The sequence below is a fragment of the Staurois parvus genome, unplaced genomic scaffold, assembly GCF_062004578.1.
Source record: "Staurois parvus isolate SC_StPar_1 unplaced genomic scaffold, SC_StPar_1.0 ptg000354l, whole genome shotgun sequence".
In the NCBI taxonomy this organism is placed as follows: Eukaryota; Metazoa; Chordata; class Amphibia; order Anura; family Ranidae; genus Staurois; species Staurois parvus.
Genome location: NW_028318150.1, coordinates 2,556,876 through 2,583,516, shown reverse-complemented (window position 1 = coordinate 2,583,516; position 26,641 = coordinate 2,556,876). Strand labels below are relative to the sequence as shown.

General features: G+C 41.2%; 1 protein-coding gene across 2 annotated transcripts in view; it reads right to left on the bottom strand.

The window, feature by feature from the left end:
* Positions 1-4,803: 4,803 nt before the first annotated feature.
* MCC (MCC regulator of Wnt signaling pathway) overlaps positions 4,804-26,641 on the bottom strand; it is a 540,260-nt gene continuing 518,422 nt past the window's right edge. For both annotated transcript variants that reach the window (XM_089684729.1, XM_089684730.1), the window contains 2 exons: positions 23,612-23,734; positions 4,804-7,247 (listed from right to left, as the gene is read on the bottom strand). In XM_089684729.1, coding sequence (XP_089540855.1) covers positions 7,067-7,247; positions 23,612-23,734 — 304 coding nt within the window. In that variant the 3' untranslated portion in view covers positions 4,804-7,066. The remainder of the gene's footprint in view (positions 7,248-23,611; positions 23,735-26,641) is intronic.

Here is a 26,641-nt window from a genome sequence, read left to right as displayed (position 1 = left end):
GATCTATGAACACTTTTTTATTTTTTCCTTTATTGACATGCGTCGCCCAGTTCACCTAATCCTTGCATTATAGCCAGTCATAGACCGGGGCAGGTGCCATGTTTTCCTTCACCATTAGTTTTTAGGCCCGTGGGTGCACTGAGCACCCTGGCTGCCATTGTGCTATATGCCGGGTGTTCTTTTCGCTCCTGTGCCTTTAAGAGGGGTGGGCTCCCTAATGTGCACCTGCCCCAGGTCTATCCATTACATGCATGTGCCTCTACTATGGGGACTCAAATTTATTGAGTTAGGAACCACAGATTACCAGGGTGCCTTGATGTGGCTCTGTGGCTTACGTATGCATTTGCAAATGTGTGCTAACTAAACCCCTGCTTTTAACGCATACTGTTAGGTTAATTTGGTTGTTGGCAAGCTGGCTTGCAAGTTGATTTATGAACACTTTATTTTTTCCTTTATTGACATGCGTCACCCGGTTCACCTAATCCTTGCATTATAGCAAGTCATAGACTGGGGCAGGTGCCATGTTTTCCTTCACTATTTCTGTGCAGTCAGTGCAGACGATGATATCTAAGAGAACTTTATGGTAGTACATCCTAAAACACATCCAAACCTCAACTGAATGTAACTGACAAATGCATTGTGGGAAAAATAGAATACATGCTGAAAGCCAAATCATTTTTAAGATAATTTCAAGTGTGTAACTAAACTCAGAAAAAATTGTGACAGCTACGCAAATCACTTTATTACTAGGAAAGGTGAATTCTGGTAGGGGTGATTCACAATACAAAATTCCCCAACAAATAATCCAGCTAGCCAGATAAAAAAAAAAACCCGTTGTACTTATCTGCTTTGTGCAACAGAATTACAGAGCGGCCCTGTCTCCGCCACTTCTTGGTGTGCCACCATCACAAGCCACTTCCAATTGTGGCACACCTGCGGACACATGCTGCATGCATCCATAGACCCAGACAGCGCAGCTTGGTCCTGCCTCCTTGTCACAGGACTTGACTGACAGCAGCAGAAGCCAATGGCTCCTGCTCCCTTAGCAAAGCCTGTGAAAGCTGGGAGAGCCACTACAGATGGACACAACTCTGGATCTAGTGAGGGCTTAGGTAAGTATAGAAGGGGGTGAGAGGGTGATACTACTACCCAAGATTTTAGTTACCTTAATGTAGGAAATACATTAAGGTAAAAATGTTTAGGCTTTAGATCCACTTTAAATGAAATGTAACATTAAGGTTACCTCCTTCTGAAATTGCTAGTTTCCTGGATGTCATGTTGGTGCCGTCTCTAATTAATACTTTCTGAATTGCTTGCATGGAGTAGGTAAACAGAAATTAAAATCAGGAGGGAACTTACCTGCATATGTCCAAGTCAAGGTCTTGCTGAAGCCATAGGGATAGAATAAATTGCAGGTCATCGGTAATGACATCTTTGTTTCTCATTGGCTTGTAGTGTGATGTAACAAATGTAATCTGAAGCTGGTGCAAAACACCACTGCTAAAAGGTCCAGATGTGACTTTACTCCAATAAAGGTCAGGGGAGGGCATTCGAAAAAGTGGCAAACTTGTTTTGGAGGTACAAAACCAACCCAGTCTTCGGAGTTTGAGGCTAGAAACAATATAATTGGTTGTTGCCAAGTCCTGTGCTTGTAATCACACTGGAAGAAGCATCATAAAATGCCCAGTTCACGTCTAGTCCATTTACATTGTTTTCATTCTCAAACTCTGAGGAAGGGATCGATATTTCAGTTACTTATTTTTATTTGTCCCCCGGACCTTTGTTGGAAGTAATATCTGGACCTTTTAGTAGTGGTGGTGTGGTGCTTCAATTTACATTTCTGTTATGTTACATTACAAGCCAAGAAGATCATTGAGATCCTCTGGGGTGTAGAAGCTGCCTTTCCAGGAACCAGATGACCTACATCGATGTCAATACCTTAAGATAGTAATACTATGACAACCTTACACGTCCAGCAGCAATATTTGTTCTACTATCCTTAATTAACTGCATTTTCAATACCAGGTTTCCTTTAAAAAACAAAGCTCCTTTGTTGCATGCACATGTTGTGTTACACCCAGAGACCCTTGAGAAGCACAACCCTGCACCTGTAGTGGCATGGTTTGACATGTTCGGAAAGATCTTCGTTTCTTTACAGGCATAGTCCACATTTGTGACCAGTTTTCATGTTAGAGTGATATAGATCAGCGGTCACTAAATGGCGGACCGCGGTCTGAGAACGGCCCCAGCAGCGATCCCTTCTGGACCGCCAGTCTGCAATGACAGAAATGCCACGGAGCAGGGCGGTCGTTACGGCAACCGATGACAACACGTGTGTGCCCCGCCCTTTGCAGCTCACTCTCTCTCCAGCTCCCACTCCCTGCCTGTACACAAGCATCCTTCAGCAAGGATCCCAGCACAGCCCGTCTGCCCTCAAGGTAGGGTGTGGTCTTACAGGGGCACATTTATTGTTAACGGGTCTTGCCGATGGGCACATTTAATGTTAAGGTGCATTCTGATGGGCACAACACAGAATGTGCCCATCAGAGTGTCCCTTAGCATAAAATGTACCCATCAGAGTGCCCCTTAATATAAATGCACCATCAGAGTGCCCCTTAACATAAAATAAGGGGCATGCTGGTGGGCACATTTTATATTAAGGGAAACTCTGATGGGCACATTTTATGTTAAGGGGCACAAATGGGTACATACTGTGGAAAGGGGCACTCTGATGGGCACATGTGATGGAAAGGGGCAGTCTGATGGGCACATGTGATGGAAAGGGGCAGTCTGATGGGCACATGATGGAAAGGGGCAGTCTGATGGGCACATGATGGAAAGGGGCAGTCTGATGGGGAATATAATGTAAAGGGGCACTCTGATGGGGAAATATGATGGAAAGGGGTACTTTGAGTGTAAGGGGGCACTCTGACAGGAATACCTGATGTAATGTGGCACTGTGATGGGGATACCTGATGTAAAGGGGCACTCTGATGGGGGACAACTGATGTAAAGGGGCACTCTGATGGGGACAACTGATGTAAAGGAGCACTCTGATGGGCACATCTGATGTGATGGGAATACATGATTAAATGTTGCACTCTGATGGCGACACCTAATGTAAGGGCACACACTGATGGGCACACCCCATCTGGACCTCAGCCAGAAGAAAATTCTAGTGACTGGACCTCCTTGAATTTTAATTTAATACCCCTGATAAAGATCATGCCCCTAAACTCAAGACATCCCCCACCTTACCTGAATGTGCTTTTAACTGAAAGCAGTGGTTGTTTAAATTCAGCGCAGCTCTGCACTCACACAGCCATGCCACTCATTCAAGGAGATCTATCAATAGCATATAATACAAGTCCCATCTGCCACCAAAGCAGATGTCACTGCAATTGGAGTTTGTCCAGAACTATTTTCCAGCATCATAACAGAAGTTCCGTACAGATCTGGGGTACACAATGCAAGAGCCTGTGCACTGCACTCGCAATGCTCCCCCCCCTTATTTATCATTGTTGGTGCATTTATTAGAGTCTTTTCAAAAGGTGGAAAATGCCTTTAACCTCAGTGTTAAAACCATAAATATAGTTCGGTTTTCTGTGCTGGCTAGCTGGATTGCATACTGGGGAATCTTTGTACTGTGAATTGTTTCACCCATGTGTACTCGTTGTCTGCTGGTTATAAATGGATTTGAGACGATAGCAGTTCTCTTTATTTAGTACAGGCATACACTGGGGGGGTCTTCAGCTGCATCGCAGGAGTCTGGGCTTCTGGTTTGTTGTTGAAACTTTGAGAATGGGACTTAGTGTGGGTAAGCGTTGCTTTCCTGTTTGTTTGTCTGTCAGGTAACATATCATCTAAGTTTTTCAGCATCGGTGCTTCTAGTCTGCAACTTTGGAACATGAAGCTACAGAGTGTATTCACTCAATCTGGCTGTGTACACAGAGCAGGAAATATCTACATTTCTAGGCACCTCTAAGCCCCTGGGCAAGGTGGCTCAGGGAAATGTAGAACAGTCAGGATACTACAGTTGCCCCACAGACAGGCTTGCACCCACAGCACTCTCTATCCCTCATTGATAGAAACAGGCGGCTCATGCAACCTTGGAAGGAAAAAAAAAAAAACCCCACAACCTTTTTTTTTAATTACATTTTGAATAGAGTGGAGAGGGAAGAACTGTCAGATTTTAGTGCTGTCTGTACCACTGTTAGGGAGATTCACATTCTCTATTTGACCTGTTATGGTTATCACAGGGAGTGAAAGAACATCCTAAATTTTTGTTTGCCACCAGAACTGGAACAGAGGGGAATTCCAGTTGGGACACTAGTTCCAGTGATCCTGCTGACAACCAGGGATTCTCTCACTTTGGAGTGATTCCTCACTTCCTGTTTTGCTTATGGGACAGGAAGTAAAATATCCCCCAATGGGACACAAATTGTAAAACATTTCACATGGCCAGTTTGGTGCGGCCTGCGGATTCTTGCTGTAGGAATGAATGGGTTATGCAATCAGCTTTGGTCGTAGGAATCTGGAGGCCACAACAAACCAGCTGTATGAAAGGGGCATAACTGTAGCAAGATGTTTAACAAGCAGATGACCTGTCAATGCATGACCAGTCTCTGTCCAGTGTTTGTAGGCACCTCTGCTACTAGCTCATTCCTGTTCTCTGGTTCCTCTGTAGTGGGCAGTACAGAATGGATTTCATGTAACCAAGAAGCTCTTAGCATGGAGGAATTCTGCTCATTTTGTGAAACATGTATAGGGCAGATACTAGAGAAGAAAAGTCACAAAATAAGGTTGATTTTTTTTTTTTTGTATTTACAAGCCCTGTCTGCGATTTTAATATGCATCTTGTATGTTTTGCAACCCAAGTACAAAGAAATTATAAATATTTGATTCCGAGTGCATTCATTTGTCCAACTATTAAACCCCTTTTAAGAGAGGAATGAGGAAAAAGTCCAGAGGCCTCCATCAGCTGACTAACATAACTAGAAATCATCTGAATTGTTTGTTGGTCGAGGGATCACTTTTCCCAGGTGTATGTTACCAAACATAACTGTTCCTGAATGGTCTGCTGTGACATAAACTCGGTATAGATTCTCAGTAACTGTAACAGTGACATTAAAATTCTCTATTTTAAACACTTCTTGTGCTTCTTTCAGTCTCTTAAACCCTCCTAGGTGTTGGACTAAATGCTTAGCCTTTACCTTGTAGAGATCAGGGAGTGAAAGTGGTTATGAAATTTAGCAAAAGACATTGGGCAGAGCTGACAGTTCACAAAATATTGTGTGTCGTCAACCCAACAGGGCTTAAGAGCAGAGTGCATTTTTGTCAGTTCAATATTTTTCTGTACTTAAAGGATCAATAAAAGGAAGAAACTCTGAGTAATGAGCATTTCAGAGGATGTACGGCAGATGTTTTTTTTTGCCATGACATACACTTTAGGTACAGTCTCAGAAGACGCATCTTAGGTTGGTCAGTACTGCTAGTGTTGCCATTTCTTCACCCGTTATTTTATTCACAATGTAAGGCCAATTTTTGTCAATGATCTTTGAGCAGCACATGCAGCATATAGTTTATCTGCTAAACATTTACTAGAACTAAGGACATTTAAAGTGCATTTTCATTTCACAGAGGAAGGTACTCCTCAATATGGACTAGTTATTCTAAAAGTACCAGAACTAAAAGGGACATGTATGTATAGTAACTACATTTACTTTTCACCACAGCTCTGGGGAAGCCATAAACCAATCACTTGAACCATTATGGTGACCTTCTGTTTAGACCACAAAATGTCTCCTTTTAAAAGGTTTAGGGCAGATTGATTGTAAGGGTCAGTGAAATTTCACTTATGGGTGGACATTGGGGTGGCTGAAGTATCCATTCACCATTGGCAAATTTAGCACTTTGGAGCTTTCCATTCATGAACCCTCTACCTACCAGAAAATCTCAAACTTAATGCTGCTAAGTTTTCATAATGGCATGTTCAAAATGTGAAATGAAGAGTGTGTACCCTTCTAACACTGTGATAAGATGGGTGCAACTAATAACAGGTGCTGCACTTTCTACAGCTGCAACATGCCAGGCATATTAATAGGTGTGCATGTGAGTCAGACCACCAGCATCTACCCAAAATTGAACATGGTAATAACTTAAGATTCCAAATATGGAATTACATTTTGGATATTGAAAATAATTTTAATTTGCTGACCTATGAAAATGTTTTTGTTAAAACCATCCTATGGAATCCCAACTATACTACTGGACCAAAGCCATAGGTAGAGTTTGCATACTTCTAACCTGCTCTGCCAACCAGTGTCCTTGTTTTCGCCATCTAAGCAATAATTGGCTGTACATGCTATTCTGACACATTACAATGTATGTGGCCATGTACACCTTGGCAAACCCAATAATGTTTATATTTATATATTAGACAACACATAAAAAAATATGAATATTGATTAAAAGCCCCCAATAAAAAATTTAAATCAGAGCACTTGTACTCACAGTGTACAAAGAAACACAGCCTCTGTATTCATTAAAGTAGGGTATTAAAGCTGCAGGGTGCTATCCTATCAAGCACCACAGTTGAGGCGGTGTGATGTATTGGTTAAGGATAGTGGAGGCGTGGCTCTCCAGCTGGGAAATATTGTTTTTATTTTTTCTGCTGGTAGTCATCATAGGACAGCACCTCACAGGGTCCCAAAGCCCTTGTGTTCATAAAGTGAAAGAAAAAGAAGGTGCATTGTAAGTCAGTTTCTGAAGTTGCCTTCCATTCCACACACAGCACACTGATTGCACAGCTGAGACGTTTTTGGCACACACCAGTGTCTTACAAATAAAAAAGGACTTGTCAGGTATATCACTGGAGGTGACGTGTACATCCTATGAACGTTTCTCCTTATGGCACAGAATGCCTAAAAAGCTTCATATTTGAAGTTGGAGTGTAAATGTTTATTTTATCCAGTCACATCCAGGAGCCGAATGCCAGAGAGCGAGAGGAGTCATCAGTCTGTATTTCAGGTGTATCTATGGCACATACATGACTCCAGTATCGTCTTCACAGTGATGTCTCATTGGCATGAGGTCTGGAGTTTTCCTCTTCTAGTAATGCTATTCTCTGCTTCAGCATCCGCACTTGGGTCTCATGTCTCTCCACCATGGCCATCATCTGTGACTCCAACTTCTTCAGCTTATTCTGATGCTTCTTCTTTGCCTTCTCATATGCTGCTACTAGGTTACTGATCAGAGAGGAAAATGAATTATTTTAATCATACAGTACAGAACACAGACTTTATATTCATAGATCTTGGGATTATAAGCGGTTACCTTCAAGTGATTGGACACTGGCAAAGCTTTGCTGGACATACCCTCTCTATGTACTCCTGTAACACTACCCAACTGCATGGAACCTTATTATTTTGCTAGTGTCTTTAGGTGATGGACCTCTTCTATTTTACAGAGAAATCATTCTATGCTTAAAACCTAACTTCAGGTTTGCTTTTACATTAAATAGTTGGGTTTGGGCCAAGCTGGCCCAAACAAACCATTTCCCTTACTAATAGATGTGACCACTTTCAGCAGTGTATAAACAATATATAGCATTAGATACATATCATATACTGTACAGTGCTTTGTTCCACCAGGGGTACAGGAATGTTCCATCTGCTGCTGGAACAAAATCGAGTGAAGTGAAGAGTGTGGTGTTGTCCAACTGCCTCTCTACCTCAGTCAATCAGAGGAAGACTTGTATTCATTGATAAAATAGAAGGCTTCCTGGGAACGACTGAGCAGTGATGAGCCGACTCAATATTGTTCCAGCAGCAGATGGGAAGTCTGGTACTGCTGCCGGAACAAAGTGCTCCATGTATGTAGAGACAGTCTTTAGCTGTTTCTACATACAGTTTATACGTTGATAGCGGGTGCATCTATTAGTAAAGAAAAAAGTTTGGGTCAGCTTGGCCCAAACAAACTATTTAAAGTGACAAATAGTTCTATATAGGGGAATCAGGACCTAAGGTCATCGTTTAAACATTACAAAGAATATAACAGAACATAAAAAAAGGAAATAAAGTCCACAAAAATTGAAAATGAACGACAGATTGCAAAAGATAGCAGGACCAACCCCCAAAAATTCTTCAAATATATTAATAGTAAAAAGGTCCAGTCCGAGCATGTAGGCCCTTTACAAAATAATCTAGAGTGGGTGACTGGGGACAAAGAGGCACATTTATTAAATAGCTTCTTCAGCTCTGTGTATGCAAAGGGGCATGGGGGAGCTCTTGTCTATAATGGGCATAGTAGTAACACAGCTCCAGATGATCCACATTGGCTCACTATTGTTATGATCCAAAAATATTTAGACAGAATAAAGGAGAATAAAGCACCTGGACCGGATGGCATACACCCACGGGTCCTTAAAGAATTGAGCTCTGTCATTTCAAAGCCATTGTTTCTAATTTTTAGGGACTCTTTAACCCCTTGACGCCGACGTAACACAAATATGCGGCCTCACGGACCTGGGCTTTTTTCCGTGGGGCCGCATATTTGCGTACCTGTCTTTGTGTTGGGAGCGCGCCCCTCAGCGCGCTCCCAGCACCGAGACCGCGGTGTCACTGAGAGCACCGGGTCCCGTTCTAACGATCGGGACCCGGGACTCCCGGTCCCGGGTCACATGATCGCTGTGATAGCCTCTGATTGGCTATCACAGTGATCAGTCACTGTGCAGCCCGGCCCCCTTGTTTTTTTTTCACTCTCTCTCTATGAATGGAGAAGAGAGATACATTGTATCTCTCGAACTCCTGTCAGAGAGAAGAAAAAAAAAAGTTTGTAAAAAAAAAAAAAAGATAAATAAATAAATATTAAAAAAATAAAATAAAAAATAAAAAAAAAATACCTAGATCAAGGTTGGATCTAGTTCAGTGCCAGGGTTAGTGTTTAGGTCAGGGTCAAGGTCAAAGGTCAGGGTCTTAGGTCAAAGGTCAGGGTCAAGGTCAAGGTCAGGATTTAAAAAAAAAATTGGTATCAGTGTCAGTTAGTGTTAATGTCAGTGTCAGTTAGTGTTAGTGTGTTTTAGGTAAAAAAAAAAAAAAAAAAAAGACAAAAACAAAATGCGCACTATGGTTTCTGGGCTGTACTACGGGTACAAACAACAAATAACATACACATATATGGTATCGCTGCGATCGTCAAGAGCTGGAGAATTTATTTTGGGTTGCTCTTTGGTGGTAGGTTATGGTCATAACAAGAAACACATAGCTAAATAAAAAAAAAAGGATTTTTTTTACTATTTTTGGCCAGTTTTCCTTTGATAATAAAAAAAAATCAGGAGATATCCATTACCATTTACCACCAAATGAAAGCCCAATTTGTCCTGAAAAAAATCAAGGTATAATCCACCTGGATGTGCAAAGTAGTTGTAATGATATGTACGGTTTTGCTATCACATGTCAACGGTGCAGAATTGTGCTTAGGCATTTAGATTTGTTTTACCCTTAGGCGTGAAGGGGTTAATGACTGGCATAGTACCACTGGATTGGCGTAAGGCCAATGTGGTGCAAATATTTAAAAAAAGGTTCAAAATCTTTACCAAGTAATTACAGACCTGTTAGTTTAACTTCTATAGTTGGGAAGATACTGGAGAGTTTAATAAAAGACCACATGCATGGGTTCTTGCTGGAAAAAAATATTTTAAGCAACAGACAGCATGGATTCATGAAAGACAGAAGAAGTTGTCAAACAAATCTGATTTCTTTTTTATAAGGAGGTGAGCAGATCCTTGGACAGAGGGGTGGCAGGGGAGGTGGTATACTTGGATTTTGCAAAATCGTTTGACACAGTTCCCCACACATGGCTAATGTGTAAAGTAAAGTCTACAGGCTTGGAAAAATCTGTATGTAAATGGATGGAAAACTGTCTAAAAGACCGAATTCAGAGAGTAGTGGTTGATGATATATACCCTGAATGGTCTAGGATTGTCGGTGGTGTACCCCAAGGTTCATTGTTGGGACCCTTACTTTTTAATATATATAAAACGATATAGGGTCTGGAATTATAAATACCATTTCAGTCTTTGCAGATGACTCCAAGCTGTGCAGTGGAATAACGTCCTTACAGGATGTCTTCGAATAAACTTACAAGCCGACCTCAATGCACTGTTTAATTGGGCAACTATGTGGCAAATGAGGTTTAATGTTCATAAATGTAAGGTTCTGCACTTGGGGGCTAAGAATATGCATGCATCATACATACTGGGGGAGTACAACTGGAGGAATCAATGGTGGAGAAGGATCTGGGAGTTCTGGTAGATCACAAGCTTAATAATGACATGCAATGCCAAGCTGCGGTTTCTAAAGCGAGCAAAATCCTTTCTTGTATTAAAAGAGGTATAGACTCCAGAGAGAGAGATATCATATTACCCCTGTACAAATCATTAGTAACACCTCATCTGGAATATGCAGTTCAGTTTTGGGCACCAATTCACAAATGGAACATTGGGGAACTGGAGAAAGTACAAAGAAGGGCAACCAAACTGATAAAAGGAATGGAGGAGATCAGCTATGAGGAAAGATTAGAGGAACTGAATTTATTCTCTCTTGAGAAGAGGAGATTAAGGGGGGATATGATCAACATGTATAAATACATCATTGGTTCATATAGTGAACTTGGTGTAGAGATTTTCACCCTGAGGTCATCACAGAGGACAAGGGGGCACTCTTCACGTCTGGAGGAAAATAAATTTAATCTCCAAACATGGAAAGGTTTCTTCACAGTAAGAGCTGTGAAAATGTGGAATAGACTCCCTCAAGATTTGGTTCTGGCCAGCTCAGTGGATTGCTTTAAAAAAGGCCTGGATTGTTTCCTAGATACACAGAATATAACTGGATATGAACATTTATAGGTAAAGTTGATCCAGGGAATATCCGATTGCCTCTCGGGGGATCAGGAAGGAATTTTTTTCCCCATGCAGGAGCAAATTGGCTCATGCTTTGCTGGGTTTTTTTGCCTCCCTCTGGATCAACTGTAGGTATGGGATTATAACTTTTTTTTTTCTAATGGTTGAACTGGATGGACTTTTGTATTTTTTCAGCCAGACTAAGTAACTAAGACATGACCTTAAACTAACTGGAGGAAAGTTCAAAGCTAATCTCAAAGTATCATTTTACTGTAAAAGTAGTTGATGCTTGGAATAGACTTCCAACAGAGGTAGAGAGCCAGTCAACAGTAAATATCTTCAAACATGCGTGGGACAAGCATAGATCAATACTCAAACGGGCCGACTCGATGGACCACTCGGTCTTTTTCTGCTGTCACTTTTCTATAAAAACCTGAAACTAGGCTTTAACCAGTTTATTATTTTACTTCAATCAACTCTAGAAGCAGCAGGATTCTACAAACTAAATACTATGATGTATGTGTCTGCTTTTCTAGACGTCAAACAGCAGGTGTTTTAATAGTATGCCTGGGGTCCTCCCTCAGGTACAGTATATGTGGGCGCTCGGGGCTGTACCTTAGCATGTAGCCCCCATTCTAATCATACAGATCTTAATCCAATTCTTTCTCAATGCATTTTGTTGTGTATGGCAGAATTTTGCTACAATACAATGAGGCTGGTTTATGAAAGGAATGGGGAATGTTCACACAAATTTTGTAAAGATTCACTTTAGTTATCCAATCGAATGAAGAGAAAATTACTGGTTTAATAGTATGCCTGGGGTCCTCCCTCAGGTACAGTATATGTGGGCGCTCGGGGCTGTACCTTAGCATGTAGCCCCCATTCTAATCATACAGATCTTAATCCAATTCTTTCTCAATGCATTTTGTTGTGTATGGCAGAATTTTGCTACAATACAATGAGGCTGGTTTATGAAAGGAATGGGGAATGTTCACACAAATTTTGTAAAGATTTACTTTAGTTATCCAATCGAATGAAGAGAAAATTACTGTTCATCAATTATCCAATCATGTGCAGATGAAATAAGTAAATATTCCCACAATTTAAAGTGTGAACATTTTCAATTCCTCAATGTGTTCTTTTGTAAATGAAAAAAAAAAAAAAAAACTTTTTTGAAAACATACAGGTCTTACAAGTAATTTGTGATCTAATCTGAACCAAAACATTTCTATAATGTTGGAAACTGGTGGTAAAATATGACTGTGTTCAGTTTGTGAACACTCATCTTTGTGTCAGCACATTTCTTAATCGTACATTATGGGACTTAGGTTGAGTATTCAAGTACTTTGGGTTATACTGCTCCCTTTCAGAGATTGAATGCCTCTTTGCCCTTTGGTGAATACCTGAGCAACTTCATTAAAGGGACCTTTGGGAACATGTTACACCCATTTTTAGGATGGAACATGTAACATGTTCCCAATGCTGCAGCCACTGCCCATTGACATCCCACCCCCCCATGACAGAAGTATGGGGAGAAGTTCCCCATACTAGCTGTCCCTTTATAAAATCAGCGTGGCTGTGTGGGGCTCCACCCACACGGCCAGATCATTCATTCACAGTGTTCTGAGAATGAACTACAAGTCCCGACAGCCTTAGCAGCTGTTGGCTTGTAGTTCTCAATGAACTACCACGGCACTTTGGAAGTTCAATGAGTCTTCCTATCAGTATATCTGCCTGTACATTCCGTATGGCAAAGCAGAAATACTGACAGGTCTGCAGGAGACCTGCATGGCATCAGTGATCTGCTGATTGCTGGTGCAATCCTTTACAGGCTCCTGCAACCAAAAATAATAAATGCACATTTTTCACATCTGGGAAACCTGCTACTCCTAAGGCAAAATAGTTCCTTTCATTTCTCTTATGCCTCCAGGTTTCATAGAACTCAGTTCTGCTGTAATTCCTAGACCCCCAGGTCTGCAAGCAAGTACTCTTCACAATGAGGGGAAGACCCCACCTATCAGAGAGGGGGATATCTGTTGGACTTTGTAGCTCCTTGGATACAATGTTCTGGACCCAAGCATTTGAGATGTCCTGGGACCAGATGGCTGCAAACTGGAATTTTGGTCTCTGTCCCCACCCTACTTCATGTTGTCAAACTTGCCAAGAACCCGGTAAAGACTGGCGGACATTCACAGTACTTTGGCACAGTGTTTTCCTCAAGGGGTTATAGCCATTGTTCCATAAATGGAGTGGTTTCAAAATTGTATCCAAACCTGTTTGCCATCTCCAAAGCAAAGCTGGGCATCTACCCAATACTAAGGATCTGAAGGTTCTCAACACCCTGTTCTGAGTGCAAAAATTCCATAGGGAATCCACTCAGTCTGTCATTGCGTACTTCTATCCAGGAGATCTTCTTGCTTCTCTTGACATTCAAGGTTGCCTACTTGCATATCCCCATCTCCCCATCTCCCTTACACCCCAGAAATAGCTGCATTTTGCTGTGGGCGCACAACATAACCAATTAGTTACCCTTTCCTTGGGACTGTCCACTGCACCTCGGATATTCACCAAGGTTCCCTTATTCTGCTCTCATTCTGCTTTGCTCTCAGGGCATTTCCAAAATGGGATATCTGGATGACTTATTTCTAAGGGAACAGTAAAATGTCAGCAAATGTCCAACAAACCACGCAGACCCTACAGAGATTCAGATGGATTCCAAATCTTTAGAAGCCAGCACTTGAACAGTCTCATTACTTGGAGTAACTGGGCCTGATCTTAGGCAATGTTTTCCTTTCCCTGGACTTCAGTCTTTCCGTTCGCATGTTTAGACACTTCAGTCCAGAACCCCTCCGACACTTCATTCTTGCAAGAGGGTTTTGACCTATGAGACAAAAGGGTGGAGTGTCTGGACCATCCCATATGCCTGAGCAACAGGAAAAGGCTTGTCCTGGTGTGGTGGGTCACAGGTTCTACACTGGAATCAAGAAGATCCTCCCTTCCAGTGGTTTGGAAGCTGTCCTCAATGGATGCCAGCCTATGAGGTTAGGGAGAAGTCCTAGGTACCCTCTCAGTACAAGGGACTTGGCCATCAGAGGAATATCAGCAACCAGTCAATATTCTGGAACTCAGTGTGATTTTGTTATCCCTTCAGCGTTAGATCTCTCATCTGTAAGGTCATGCAACCAGGAATCAGTTGGATAGTGCCATGTCAGTGGCTTATTAACCATCAGTGAGGCACCAAAAGCCTTGCAATTCAAAAAGAAGTGGCTCTGATTATGGCTTCGCCAAAATGTTCCAGCCCTGACTACTATGCACATCCCAGTTGTGAAGACTGGCACGTAGACCACATCAGGACTCAAAGTGTTTCAAGACCTCTGTTGCATGTGGGTGACATTGGATGTGGACCTCCTAGGTTCATCAATGAATTCTGTAGATTTGTTTCCAAATTCAGGGTACCTCTAGCCTTCCTCCTCTGAAGCTCCTTCCTAACCAGCATAGAGATGGACTGCATTCCAGTAATTTGCACCCAAGCCAACCCAAAAGACATGGCACTTAAGAGCTTGCCAGACTCTCTGTGGACCCATCCAGATCTACTATCCCAAGGGCCGGTTTGCCTCTCTGCTTCTACATCACTGGCTTTAACAGTCCTAATGGACAACATCCTATTGAATTCAGTTGGCCCAAGCTCTTGGAAGCTAGGAACCCTATTTCTTGTATATTTTATTATGGCACTTGGAAAGCATTTTTTTTTTACTAGGTGCAAGATAAGGAAATTTATTCTACTAAAGTTTATTGAATGTGTTACCAAGGAAATACAGCATAAAGACAGTTGGAGAACACAAAATATATTAAGATCAAGTAACCAAATGTTAAGAGAAGTGGATCTAAACACAAGTAGATAAAGTAACCTGAAAAGCAAATTCACTTCTAGAAAAGGTTGGTAAACTGGGCTTAGGTATCAACTGAAATGAGTAGATGGAGGGGGCCTAAAAGTATAAGTGGCCTAACACCCCGGTCACATCAATCCTGACTTTGAAACTGTAAGTCACACAATTTCGAAGTCGGGATGTCATTACGATTTGAGGTGTGACTTGCAAGACATCTGACACAGATGTTTATGCAAATTGCACCAAAAGTAATGCATTCACTCCTTTAAAAATCGGTGCGGCTCCAACCAAGTCAGATATGAACGCTGTAATTGCAGACAATAGGGTACGACTTGGCATACAATTTGCAAGTCACATAGCATGCAAATTGCATGCCAAGTTGCACCCAGTTCAACCAGGGTATAAGAGGGAAAAACATTTGGAGAGGGGGGATATGTCCCCCCAGTACCCTCCCGGTGCCTTTGCAACCAAGCTGCCATAAAGGTACCAAAATGCTGCAACAATTAAAGGACAGAGGGGAAAAAAAAAGGGTCAAGAAGAGAGCTAGGGGAGTTAGAGGAGCAAATGGGGTGGGGGCTAGGGGGAGGGAGGTGGTGAGGACCAGGCCAAGACACTCTAGGCAGCTTGTTAACCTCTCAGAGAGATGGAAGTGAACAATCAAGCTTGAGATCCTGGTTGTAATCCAGCCAAGGGGACCATATTTTGAGGAGTGCGTATCGTTCAGCATGGTTGTAAGCTTTTCATGAAACACTGTGCCCATTATCTGCTGTTCCACTTCCATGAAATTGGAGTTGCCATGCTCTTGCTATAGTATTGACGGGTGAAGGATCAAATTCTGCTTGGTTTGGGCCAGGTTACTAATGAGCCTCTGAAGTAACTCTTCCAAGGAGTCAAAGTAAAATCGGTGTTGAGGATGGTACGAATCAAATTATATTCCTGGACCCAAAGACGCTGCACCTTGGGGTACCAGATGTGGTGCAGTGTGCCTGGAGTGTTCAAGAAAACATAAAAGGTAAAAGCTGAGGGTATAAAATTTGGCTATTCGGTCTTGGGGTCATGTACCATCTGAACATCACCTTGTGGGCATTCTCTTGTGCTAGGATATTTGTGGAACATGTAGCTGCAGCTGTTTAGATTTTATTCCAGTCGGCAATATCAAACTTTTCCCTCAATCGCTCTCCCAGTTAAGGATACATTTTGGTTTGGAGTCCCCTGAAGAGCAGGAAAGAGCCTGATATAGGAAGGAGATTAGGCCACTAGAATGAGGGCATTTTTAAGTAGTGATCGAAAGAAGTTAGTTATTTAACCACTTGCCATCCTGAGGATTTACCCCCCTTCCTGACCAGGCCTCTTTGCTATTCGGCGCTGCACTATTTCAACTGATAATTGTGCGGTCATGCAATGCTGCACCCAAACGAAATTTTTGTCCTGTTTTTCACACAAATAGACCTTTCTTTCTGTGGTATTTGATCACCTGTGTGCTTTTTATTTTTCGTGCTATAAACAAAAAAAGACCGAAAATGTTGAAGAAAAACAATATTTTTTACTTTCGGCTATAAAAAATATATAGTAAACTCAAAGTTTGTTATAAATTTAGGCCAAAATGTATTCTGCTACATGTTTTTGGTAAAAAAAAAATCCCAATAAGTGTATATTGATTGCTTTGTGTGAAAGTTATAGCATCTACAAACTATGGTATAGATACTGCAATTTACGCCATTTTTTGCTATACAGCGCCGCACTAGTTTAACTGACAATTGCGCGGTCATGCAATATGGTACATAAATTAAATTTACGTCCTTTTTTGCACACAAATAGAGCTTTCTTTTGGTGGCATTTGATCACCTGTGCACTTTTTATTTTTGGTGCTATAAAGAAAAAAAAGACAGAAAATAAAAAAAAAAAACCCTGATATTTTCTCATTTCTGTCATAAAAAATATCCCAAAAACTCAAATTTCGTCAAAAATTTAGGCCAAAATGTATTCTGCTACATGTTTTTAGTTAGAAAAATCCCAAGAAGTGTATATTGAATGCTTGGTGTGAAAGTAATAGCATCTATAAACTATGGTATAGATAATGGAATTTACATAGCTTTTACTTTCTGACTGCCCATCGCATTTCTTGAGGTGCAAAAATACCATGACAGTACCCCCAAATGACCCCTTTTTGGAAAGTAGACACCCTAAGCTATCTACTGAGAGGGATATTGAGTCCATGGAAGATTTACTTTTTTTCCACAAGTTTTTGGAAAATCACAAAAACATTTTTTTTTCATTTAAATTATATATTTCTCACACAAGCCATGGGTATATGTGGAATTACACCCCAAAATACATTCTGCTACTTCTACCGAGTATGGGGATACCACATGTGCAAGACTTTTTGGGAGCCTAGCCACATACAGGAGCCTGAAATCCAATGACCACTTTGACAATCTGAAGGTGCGTAACTTCCTCACTACCTATCACAGTTTTGGAGGCCCTGAAATGCCAGGATAGCACCAAACCCCCCCCCAAATGACCCCTTTTTGGAAAGTAGATACCACAAAGAATTTAAAAAGAAGCATGGTGAGTATTTTTCAGATCTCATTCTTTCTCTATACATCTGCAAATTTTTGGCTAAGGTGATTTACGAAGGCCGAATTTTGTCGGTCCGGTCAAATTCAGGGTCACCCCAAGAACAACAGAGTGTGTTGTCATTGAAATGCATAAAACACATTATACTCTCATATCTATGCCTGGCCATGGCAGCAGCGAACACGGCATATGATGAATCAGGTCTGTAGACCAATACAACTGCAATTAATTTTTTTAGTAATGCCCATGTTAAGGGTTAGGCCCAAAAAAAATTTTTAATTCGGAAACTGTAATGGGTTTCCATGCGAAAGGTCTGGGAAGGTTTGAATTTGGGTTGACAGCGATAAACTGTTGTGCATATAAATTACTTTGATCCAAAATTAATGCATACAGATCTTCTGTGAAAAACAGCTCCAAAAAATAAAGGGGGTAGTTAAATTTGCTGTTTCCACCTGAATTCCAGGTTGGGCAGTAAATGGGGGGGGGGGGGGGGGGGGGGGGAGTACGGGTACTGCAGAATTTATGGGCTGCCAATCGGTATTTGCAAGCGCATCCGGAAGGATACTATGGGCTCTATGGGCCTGTGTGCAAATTCTTGGTGTTTGTGGGACAATACTTGTGCTTGGCACCGCACCAGCTAGCTGCACTAGTACTGGCACTCTGCTGCATATGAGAGTCATCAAAATTTACCGACAAGTGCTAGCAGAGATCAGGCCTGATTCTGAGAACACTGCGGTTTTGTGTGCAATGTATCAAGTGACAGTGACCTACTGACACTGCACTTGCTGGGGAGGGGGGGGGGGGGTAAGCATAGGGTCTAAATGCAGGTGCTGGCATGTGCCAGGGATGATCCCGCTAATGCTGTGTTTTTGGAGACGCTATACTAATGTGAACGTTGGTATAGTGCTGGTCTGATCAAAGATATTGATCTGTTTAAACACTATACTAGCAATGGAAGTTTATTGAGTATGAGCTTGTTCCTGGCAATCAAGGGGTTAAATGTGATTACTGGTGTGCTGACGGGCAATCTGACACTATCTGGGAGGGGAGTGAAAACCACAGGAGTGCTAATCACCTATATATACACGTGATTTTGCGCACCCATGCCACCCTGTAGCAGTATTTCTGCTATAAGGCGGTCAGGAAGCAGTTAAAGAAGCGGTCTGCGTTACGGCGCTGCGTTATTTTAACTGACAATTGCGCGGTCATGCAACACTGCACCCAAATGAAATTTACATCCTTTTTTTTCCTGACGAATTGAGCTTTTTTTTGGTGGTATTTGATCGCCTGTGCGGTTTTTATTTTTTGCACTATAAAAAAGGCCGGCAATTTTGAAAAAAAACCGAAAACAATATTTTTGACTTTTTGCTATTAAACATGTCGAGTAAAAAGTTTTATAAAATCTAATTTCGGCATAAATTTAGGCCAAAATGTATTCTGCGACATGTCTTTGCTAAAAAAAAAAATCCCAATATATATAATTAATTGGTTTACATGAAAGTTATAGTGTTTACAAATGGTGGTATACAGTTGTGCTCAAAAGTTAGCATACCATGGCAGAAATTGTGACATTTTGGCATTGATATTGAAAATATGACTGATCATTCCAAAAAACTCTTTTATTGAGGATGATGATCATATGAAGCCATTTATTATCAAATAGTTGTTTGGCAAGCCCGCCCTACTCGGAATTGCAAAATTACGTTTATAAATGTGATTTTGCGCACAGGGGCCGCCCTGTAGCAGAATATCTGCTATAGGGCGGTCCTTAATCAGTTAAAGGAGTCTAAAGTGCTCAGTGTACTCCAGGGCTGGGAAAAACAAAGTTTTGGAGGATACCGAGCAGCGGAAGGTGGGGTGAGGTTAACTGAGTATTTGACAGAGTCCCATATTTTCAGTGAATGTTGTAATGTAGGATCAACAATTGGAGATTGATAGGAGGGGGAAGCCACAACAAGTTAAATATTGGGATAGGTGAGCAATATAGTCACGGAGGCCCACAAAGGGAGTTCAGAGATAGTGCAAAGCTTTGTTAGTAGCACAATCCTTGCAGCCTCATAGTATTTAGACAGCCTAGGGACACTAAGGCCACCCAGGGTTTCCATCAGTATAGGATAGAGACTGCAATGCATCATCTGTGGCATCCCCAAATGCATTTTCCTCTGTTTGATCCTGTGGATATGTGCTTAGATAGAGATTGGGAGGCCATTGAATAAATAGAGCATTTTAGGGACATTTCAAGAACAAAAATTTTTCAAACCAGGAAAGTGGGTATGAGTTCCAGTTGGATAGCAAACGTGAGAGCCCCTGTAAAAGATGGGTAGTTTGCATCGAGTCGAGTTTGCAAAGCGTCGAGTGACAAGATGTGAATCCCCAGGTAAGGCAAAGTAGGGGGCCAAGAGAAGTGGTAATTCTCCTAGGTTTGGTGGCGCATGTGAGAATGTATGTAATGGTTTTGATGTAGATTCAGAGATAAGGACATTTTATCCCATGAAAATCACAGTGGTTCCTGCATTCACCTCAGTCAGTTCTGGATTACGTTTAGTCTTGAGTACCGTCAAGGGTCAAATCTCAGTCTCGTTAGTGAAGGCCTTTCTACAGGTTGTGCCTCCTGTATGTTTTCCAATCACTCCATGAGATCTCAGCCTGGTTCTCTCAGTTCTTTAAAGACTGTCTTTTGAACTATTCGGGTATTTTTTTGTCTATCCTTACTCGCAAGGTTGCATTACTTGTCGTTATCACTACTACAACATAAGTGTCTGTGTTGGAGGCCTTAGAAATTAAAAAAAAAAAAAACCCAGAAAAAATGAAAAACCCTCGCTTTTGCAACACAAGGACAAGGTTGTTTTTAGGCCCAGGGCCTAGTTTCTTCCCAAGATGTTTTTTTTCCCCTTTCGCCTTAACCAGGAAATTGTCCTAACATCTTTGTCCTGCTCCTAAACATTTTCCTCCACTGTCTGGATGTGCTATACACTGTGAATATATCTCTAAACTTCCTTTTAAAAGTGTGTCTCTCAGTTTGTCATTCCTGTAGGTACCCTTAGGGGACAGCATGCTTCTCATTCTACTAACGCTAGGTGGATTTGACAGCTCATCATTCAAGCTTATGACTTCAAGGGCAAGGTTCCCAGTCAACACACACTCAAACCGATCAGTTAGTGCTTTATGGACTTTTCAGAATAGGCATTACTAGACTCAAAAGGCTGCCATCTGGTCTAGTAACATGTTTGTTAAAGCGGTAATAAACCCAAAACCAAAAACGTAATACAGGTGAAACTCAAAAAATTAGAATATCCTTCTAAAGTTCATTTATTTCAGTAATGCAACTTAAAAGGTGAAACTAAGATATGAGATAGACTCATTACATGCAAATCAAGATAGTTCAAGCCGTGATTTGTCATAATTGTAATGATTATGGCTTACAGCTCATGAAAACCCCAAATCCACAATCTCAGAAAATTAGAATATTGTGAAAAGGTGCTATATTCTAGGATCAAAGTGTCCCACTCTAATCAGCTAATTAAGCCATAACACCTGCAAAGGGTTCCTGAGCCTTTAAATGGTCTCTCAGTCTGGTTCAGTAGGAATCACAATCATGGGAAAGACTGCTGACCTGACAGTTGTGCAGAAAACCATCATTGACACCCTCCATAAGGAGGGAAAGCCTCAAAAGGTAATTGCAAAAGAAGTTGGATGTTCCCAAAGTGCTGTATCAAAGCACATTAATAGAAAGTTATGTGGAAGGGAAAAGTGTGGAAGAAAAAAGGTGCACAAGCAGCAGGGATGACCGCAGCCTGGAGAGGATTGTCAGGAAAAGGCCATTCAAAAGTGTTGGGGACTTTCACAAGGAGTGGACTGAGGCTGGAGTCAGTGCATCAAGAGCCACCACACACAGACGGATCCTGGACATGGGCTTCAAATGTCGTATTCCTCTTGTCAAGCTGCCCCTGAACAACAAACGTCAGAAGCGTCTTACCGGGTTTAAAGAAAAACAGACCTGGTCTGTTGCTCAGTGGTCCAAAGTCCTCTTTTCTGATGAGAGCAGCTTTTGTATCTCATTTGGAAACCAAGGACCCAGAGTATGGAGGAAGAATGGAGAGGAACACACTGCAAAATGCATAAAGTCCAGTGTGAAGTTTCAACAGTCTGTGTTGATTTGGGGAGCCATGTCATCTGCTGGTGTTGGTCCACTGTGCTTCATTAAGTCCAGGGTCAACGCAACCGTCTACCAGATTTTGGAGCACTTCATGCTTCCTTCCGCAGATGAGCTTTATGGGGATGCTGACTTCATTTTCCAGCAGGACTTGGCACCTGCCCACACTGCCATATATATATATATATATATATATATATATATATATATATATATATATATATGAGACTATCTCGTATATTAGTTTCATCTTTTTAAGTTGCACTACTGAAACAAATGAACATTTGCACAATATTCTAATTTTTCGAGTTTCACCTGTATATTGCAGCTTACCAATCATTAGATGTTGTGGCTGTATTAGTTTTCTTCTTTTTTTTTTTTTTTTTAGGCTTTTCTCCCGTTTTCACCTAGTGTTCTGTTCAGTAACTCCAGTTCAGAGTTTATAATCAGTTAAGCAATCTTTTTTTTCCTTTCGGTATAAAGGTTTTACATAAATAAAAGTTGATCATTGTAATCTCCCCTGCTAATGTTAGATGGTTTGTTCCATCCCTGTATACTGATAAATCTGGAAGAGAGCTTGTTCTTTTGAAAAAAATAACTACTTACTGGCTAGATCACCAGATAAAAATATAAGAAAGAAAGCCTAAAAAAGTAAACTAATGCAGCCATCACATTTAAGAATTGGTAAGGTGCAATATGATACATTTTTGCTTATGGGTTTAATACTGCTTTAAGTTACCAGGTGCATGTTCAGGCCTCAGCTGATGCCAGCTTTGGTCATAAGGCTCTGTTGAACTGTTTTCTGTGGGCCCGTTAGCCTTTGTTTGCGCTATTGCTTTTGGATGTCCCAATGTACATAAACAATATGTTACCCCAATATTTCTTATTCCTGATATGCATCTGTACTTGTACCATGTACTTGTGTTAAAAAGAATCCAGTTCTCTTTGTATTGCTTCCTTGGTGTGAGATACCTAGTTATCCTGTCAGTTCCCCTGCTTTCTCATTACAAACTGGCCACACTAGGCATGAGAGCACACCCATCCCACTGTAGTCATTTTGTGACTGTGCTGGGGGCTCAGCCTGCCTGTCCTCCAGTGATCAGATTTGTGTACTGACATGCACCCCTGCACAGCCATTCACTGGGAAGATCAGTGTACTGACATTTCTCTGCCCCCAAGCCTCTAAGCCCCTTATACAGCTGAGAACACAGATTATGTGATCACTTTATAAAAGGAAAAAAAAAACGGTTATTAATACTTTTTTATATATATCCACAAATGTTGAGCATTTCTGTTCTTTTTTTTAAGTTGAATGGGCTGTTTACAAGGTAAGGGATCACATATATTTTAAATACTCAACTTGTGTCCAGTGAAATATAAACAAGAAAATAGGATGTTTTACATACACTACAATCCATTTCTTGGAATATGTTACAAGACACAGGTTTCAACCCCCTGTTCTTATGATCCACTCCTAATATTAGTGAGGCATGCTGGGATTAGGATGGGTAAAATGGGCTGTCCTCACAACTTTGTTATGCCAATGTACAATCTCATGAAAGCACAGTGTGACCTAAAGTGCCTGAATCCTTTGACCATAACGTAATCAAGAAATGCTGTGGTAACTCAAACACTATTTTACAATTTATATGATAGAGATAAAAAAAAACAAAGCAAGAAAATGTCAACTTCCTTATAGCCATTTCCCTAAAATTGTTCATGACAGAAAATGGTATGAGATGGTGAGACAGTCTAGCTGTCAGCTAAAACTTGTGCAGACTATATACAAGACCTTTCCAAATTAAATCCAGACTAGAAATCCCACCCACCTTTGCTTTTAAAAACATGATTAACATGGCCACGCATACCTTTGTGTTAACATTTAGAACGGCTCCCTACAGAGCTGGGTTTCGGCAATTACGCTAATTGTCAGTATTAACTAACCCTTATTAATCTATGGAAGCGATCAGTCATGGTTGCTGCACATCATTACTGCACTTTGCAATACTTAAATGTATCTGTATGCTAACACATAGATCCCAAAGAGCAGGAATACAGCCGACTTCTTAAATGGAACCTGGATCATGTACTGACCTGTTGGCTCTCTTCAGATCATTGACAAATTCTGCAGATTGCTGGTGTCGGATCTCACTACTTTTAGTGAGTCTCTCTAAGGCGCTAACCAGCTCCTGTGCTCTGGACTTCAGCTTCTTTTCCCTGTAATACAAACATTTTCCATCAGACAAGCCTCATAATATGTCAACTCCCATCATTTTCTGGAATCAGGTCCTGGCTTGGAGTTCATTACTCCTCCAAAACATAGCTTAGTATAATCAAGGGGAAAGCCATACACCAATGATGTCTTCACGTGCAAACCATTAATCTGCTGACATGCTTCAGAATGGGGTCCTTCCCCCAGCTCCTCTAACATGTTTCATCCATTAAGTTCATTGGGTGATACATGGGGGCAGGACCTTGCCTGTGAAGACATAATCAGCGTGCTGCTTTTCCTTTGGATTATACTGAGCTATGTCAACTACATTGATGTAAATTTACACAGCATAATTTATTATTGCTATCACCATCATCACTGCCCTGTGTTAAGTAAAGTGCTTCTAAAGCCAAATTATTTTTCCCCATTTAGTTCTTGATAAATTGTGGAGGGGTTAGAACCCCTTTTGGGTTTCACTGTTGTGTCTGACCCACTAGGGAGATTCATGCTCTCTATCTCTCCTGCTAACCACTGTCTTTAGGACTGAAAGTGAAGGAAATCCAATATTTTGAGCTGTCAGCAGAATAGGGAGAGAAGTAATATTCTCTGATGGAGACACTATCTAAAAACTTTCTCCTCTCATTTCCTGTTGTATACAGGAGAGAAAGTAAAGGGAAATTTTCCCAATGGGAAACAGATGCCAAAAACCATAAAACCTAAAGTTAAAGTATAACTATAGGCAAAACTTTTTTTCCCATTTTTGGATAAGGGAAGGGAGGGTAATAACCACTGTCAGATTGTTTTTTCTGTGTCCCATTGCAGAGATTTCCCTTTGCTTCCTGTCCCATAGCCAAACAGGAAGTGAGAGGAATCCCTGCAAATTAAGGGAATTCTTTGAGGACCCCCAGGTCACCAGAACCGGTGTCTCCATTGGAATATTTCCCCCTTTTACTTTTCTGGGGACAACCCAAAATTTAGGATTTTCTTGACTTTCACTTTAATGGTAAACAGGACAAATAGGGTGAATATCCCTAAACGGGGCACAGACAACAATAAAAGCTGACAGGGGTACTAATACCTCTCCACTCTATCCAAAACTAACAAAAAATATACTTTAAGGAAAGGAAAAAAAGCAAAATATTGCAATGCCAGAAAATATCACAGTAAACTATTGACAATACAGTGGAAAAAATAATTGATCCCCTGCAGATTTTGTAAGTTTGCCCATTTATAAAGAAATTAAGGGTCTATAATTTTTATCATAGATGTATATTAAATGATAGTGACAGAAAATCAACCAAAAATCCAGAAAAAACACGATACAAATGTTATAAATTGAGTTGCAGTTCAATGAGTAGTGAGCTCCAACAGACTGGCTATATGCTCATGTGGTACACAGATTAGTCCTGTCAATTTAAGAAGGTGCTCCTAATGACAGCTTATGTATATAAAAGACATCTGTTCACAGAATTTCTTTCATTCAAACCTCATCATCATGGGCAGATGACCAAAAGAACTGTCAAAGGATGTCAGGGACAAGATTGTAGACCTGCACAAGGTTGGAATGGGCTACAAGACCATCAGCAAGAAGCTTGTTGAGAAGAAGACAGCTGTTGGAGCGATTATTCTCAAATGGAAGAAATACAAAATAATCACCAATCGCCCTCAGTCTGGAGCTCCATGCAAGATTTCACGTCATGGGGTAAGGCTGACCATGAGAAAAGTGAGGAATCAGCCCAGAACTACACTGGAGGAGCTTGTGAACGATCTCAAGGCAGTTGAGACCACTATGACCTAACCAATCATTGGTAACACAATACGCTACCATGGACTGAAAACCCTGCAGTGCCCGCAAGGTCCCCCTCCTCAAGAAGGCACATGTACAGGCCTGTCTGAAGTTTGCCAATGAACATCTAAATCAGTGGTTCTCAACCTTCCTAATGCCGTGACCCTTTAATACAGTTCCTCATGTTGTGGTGACCCCCAACCATAAAATTATTTATCCAGTAATTATAATTCATGAGTGTTGTTTTACTTCCAATACTGCTGCTTTCAACACAGTAGCTGCTTTTAACAGAGTAGCTGCTTTCAACCCAGCAGCTGCTTTCTACACAGTAGCTGCTCTTTACACATCGGAAATATGTGTTTTCTGATGGTCTTAGGGGACCCCTGTGAAAGGGTCGTTCGACCCCCAAAGGGGTCGCGACCCACAGGTTGAGAACCACTGATCTAAATGATTCAGAAAGTGCTGTGGTCAGTGAGACCAAAATTGAGCTCATTAACTCAATTCGCTATGTTTGGACTAAGAAAAATACTGACTATGACCTCAAGAACATCATCCCTACAGTCAAACACGGAGATGGAAACATTGTATTTTGGTAAAGGCAGACTTTGCTGCATTGAGGGGCCAATGGAAGGGGGCTATGTATTGTAAAATCTTGGATGAGAACCTTCTCCCTCAGCCAGAACACTAAAGATGGATTGTGGATGGGTCTTCCAGCATGAAAATGACCCAATACATACGGCCAAGGCAACAAAGGAGTGTCTCAAGAAGCAGCACATTAAGGTCATGGAGTGGCCTAGCCAGTCTCCAGACCCTAATCCTATAGAAAATTTATGGTGGGAGCTGAACATTCGAGTTGCCAAGTAACAGGCAAGAAACTTTAAGGATTTAGAGAAGTTCTGTAAAGAAGAGTGGACCAAAATCCCTCCTCAGATGTGTGCGAACCTGGTAACCAACTACAAGAATCATCTTACCTCTGTGCTTGCCAACAAGGGTTTCTCCACCAAGTACTAAGTTATGTTTTGTTTGGGGATCAAATACTTATTTGACTTGCTGAACTGCAACTCAATTTATAACATTTGTATCATGTGTTTTTTCTGAATTTTTGGTTGATATTCTGTCTCTATCA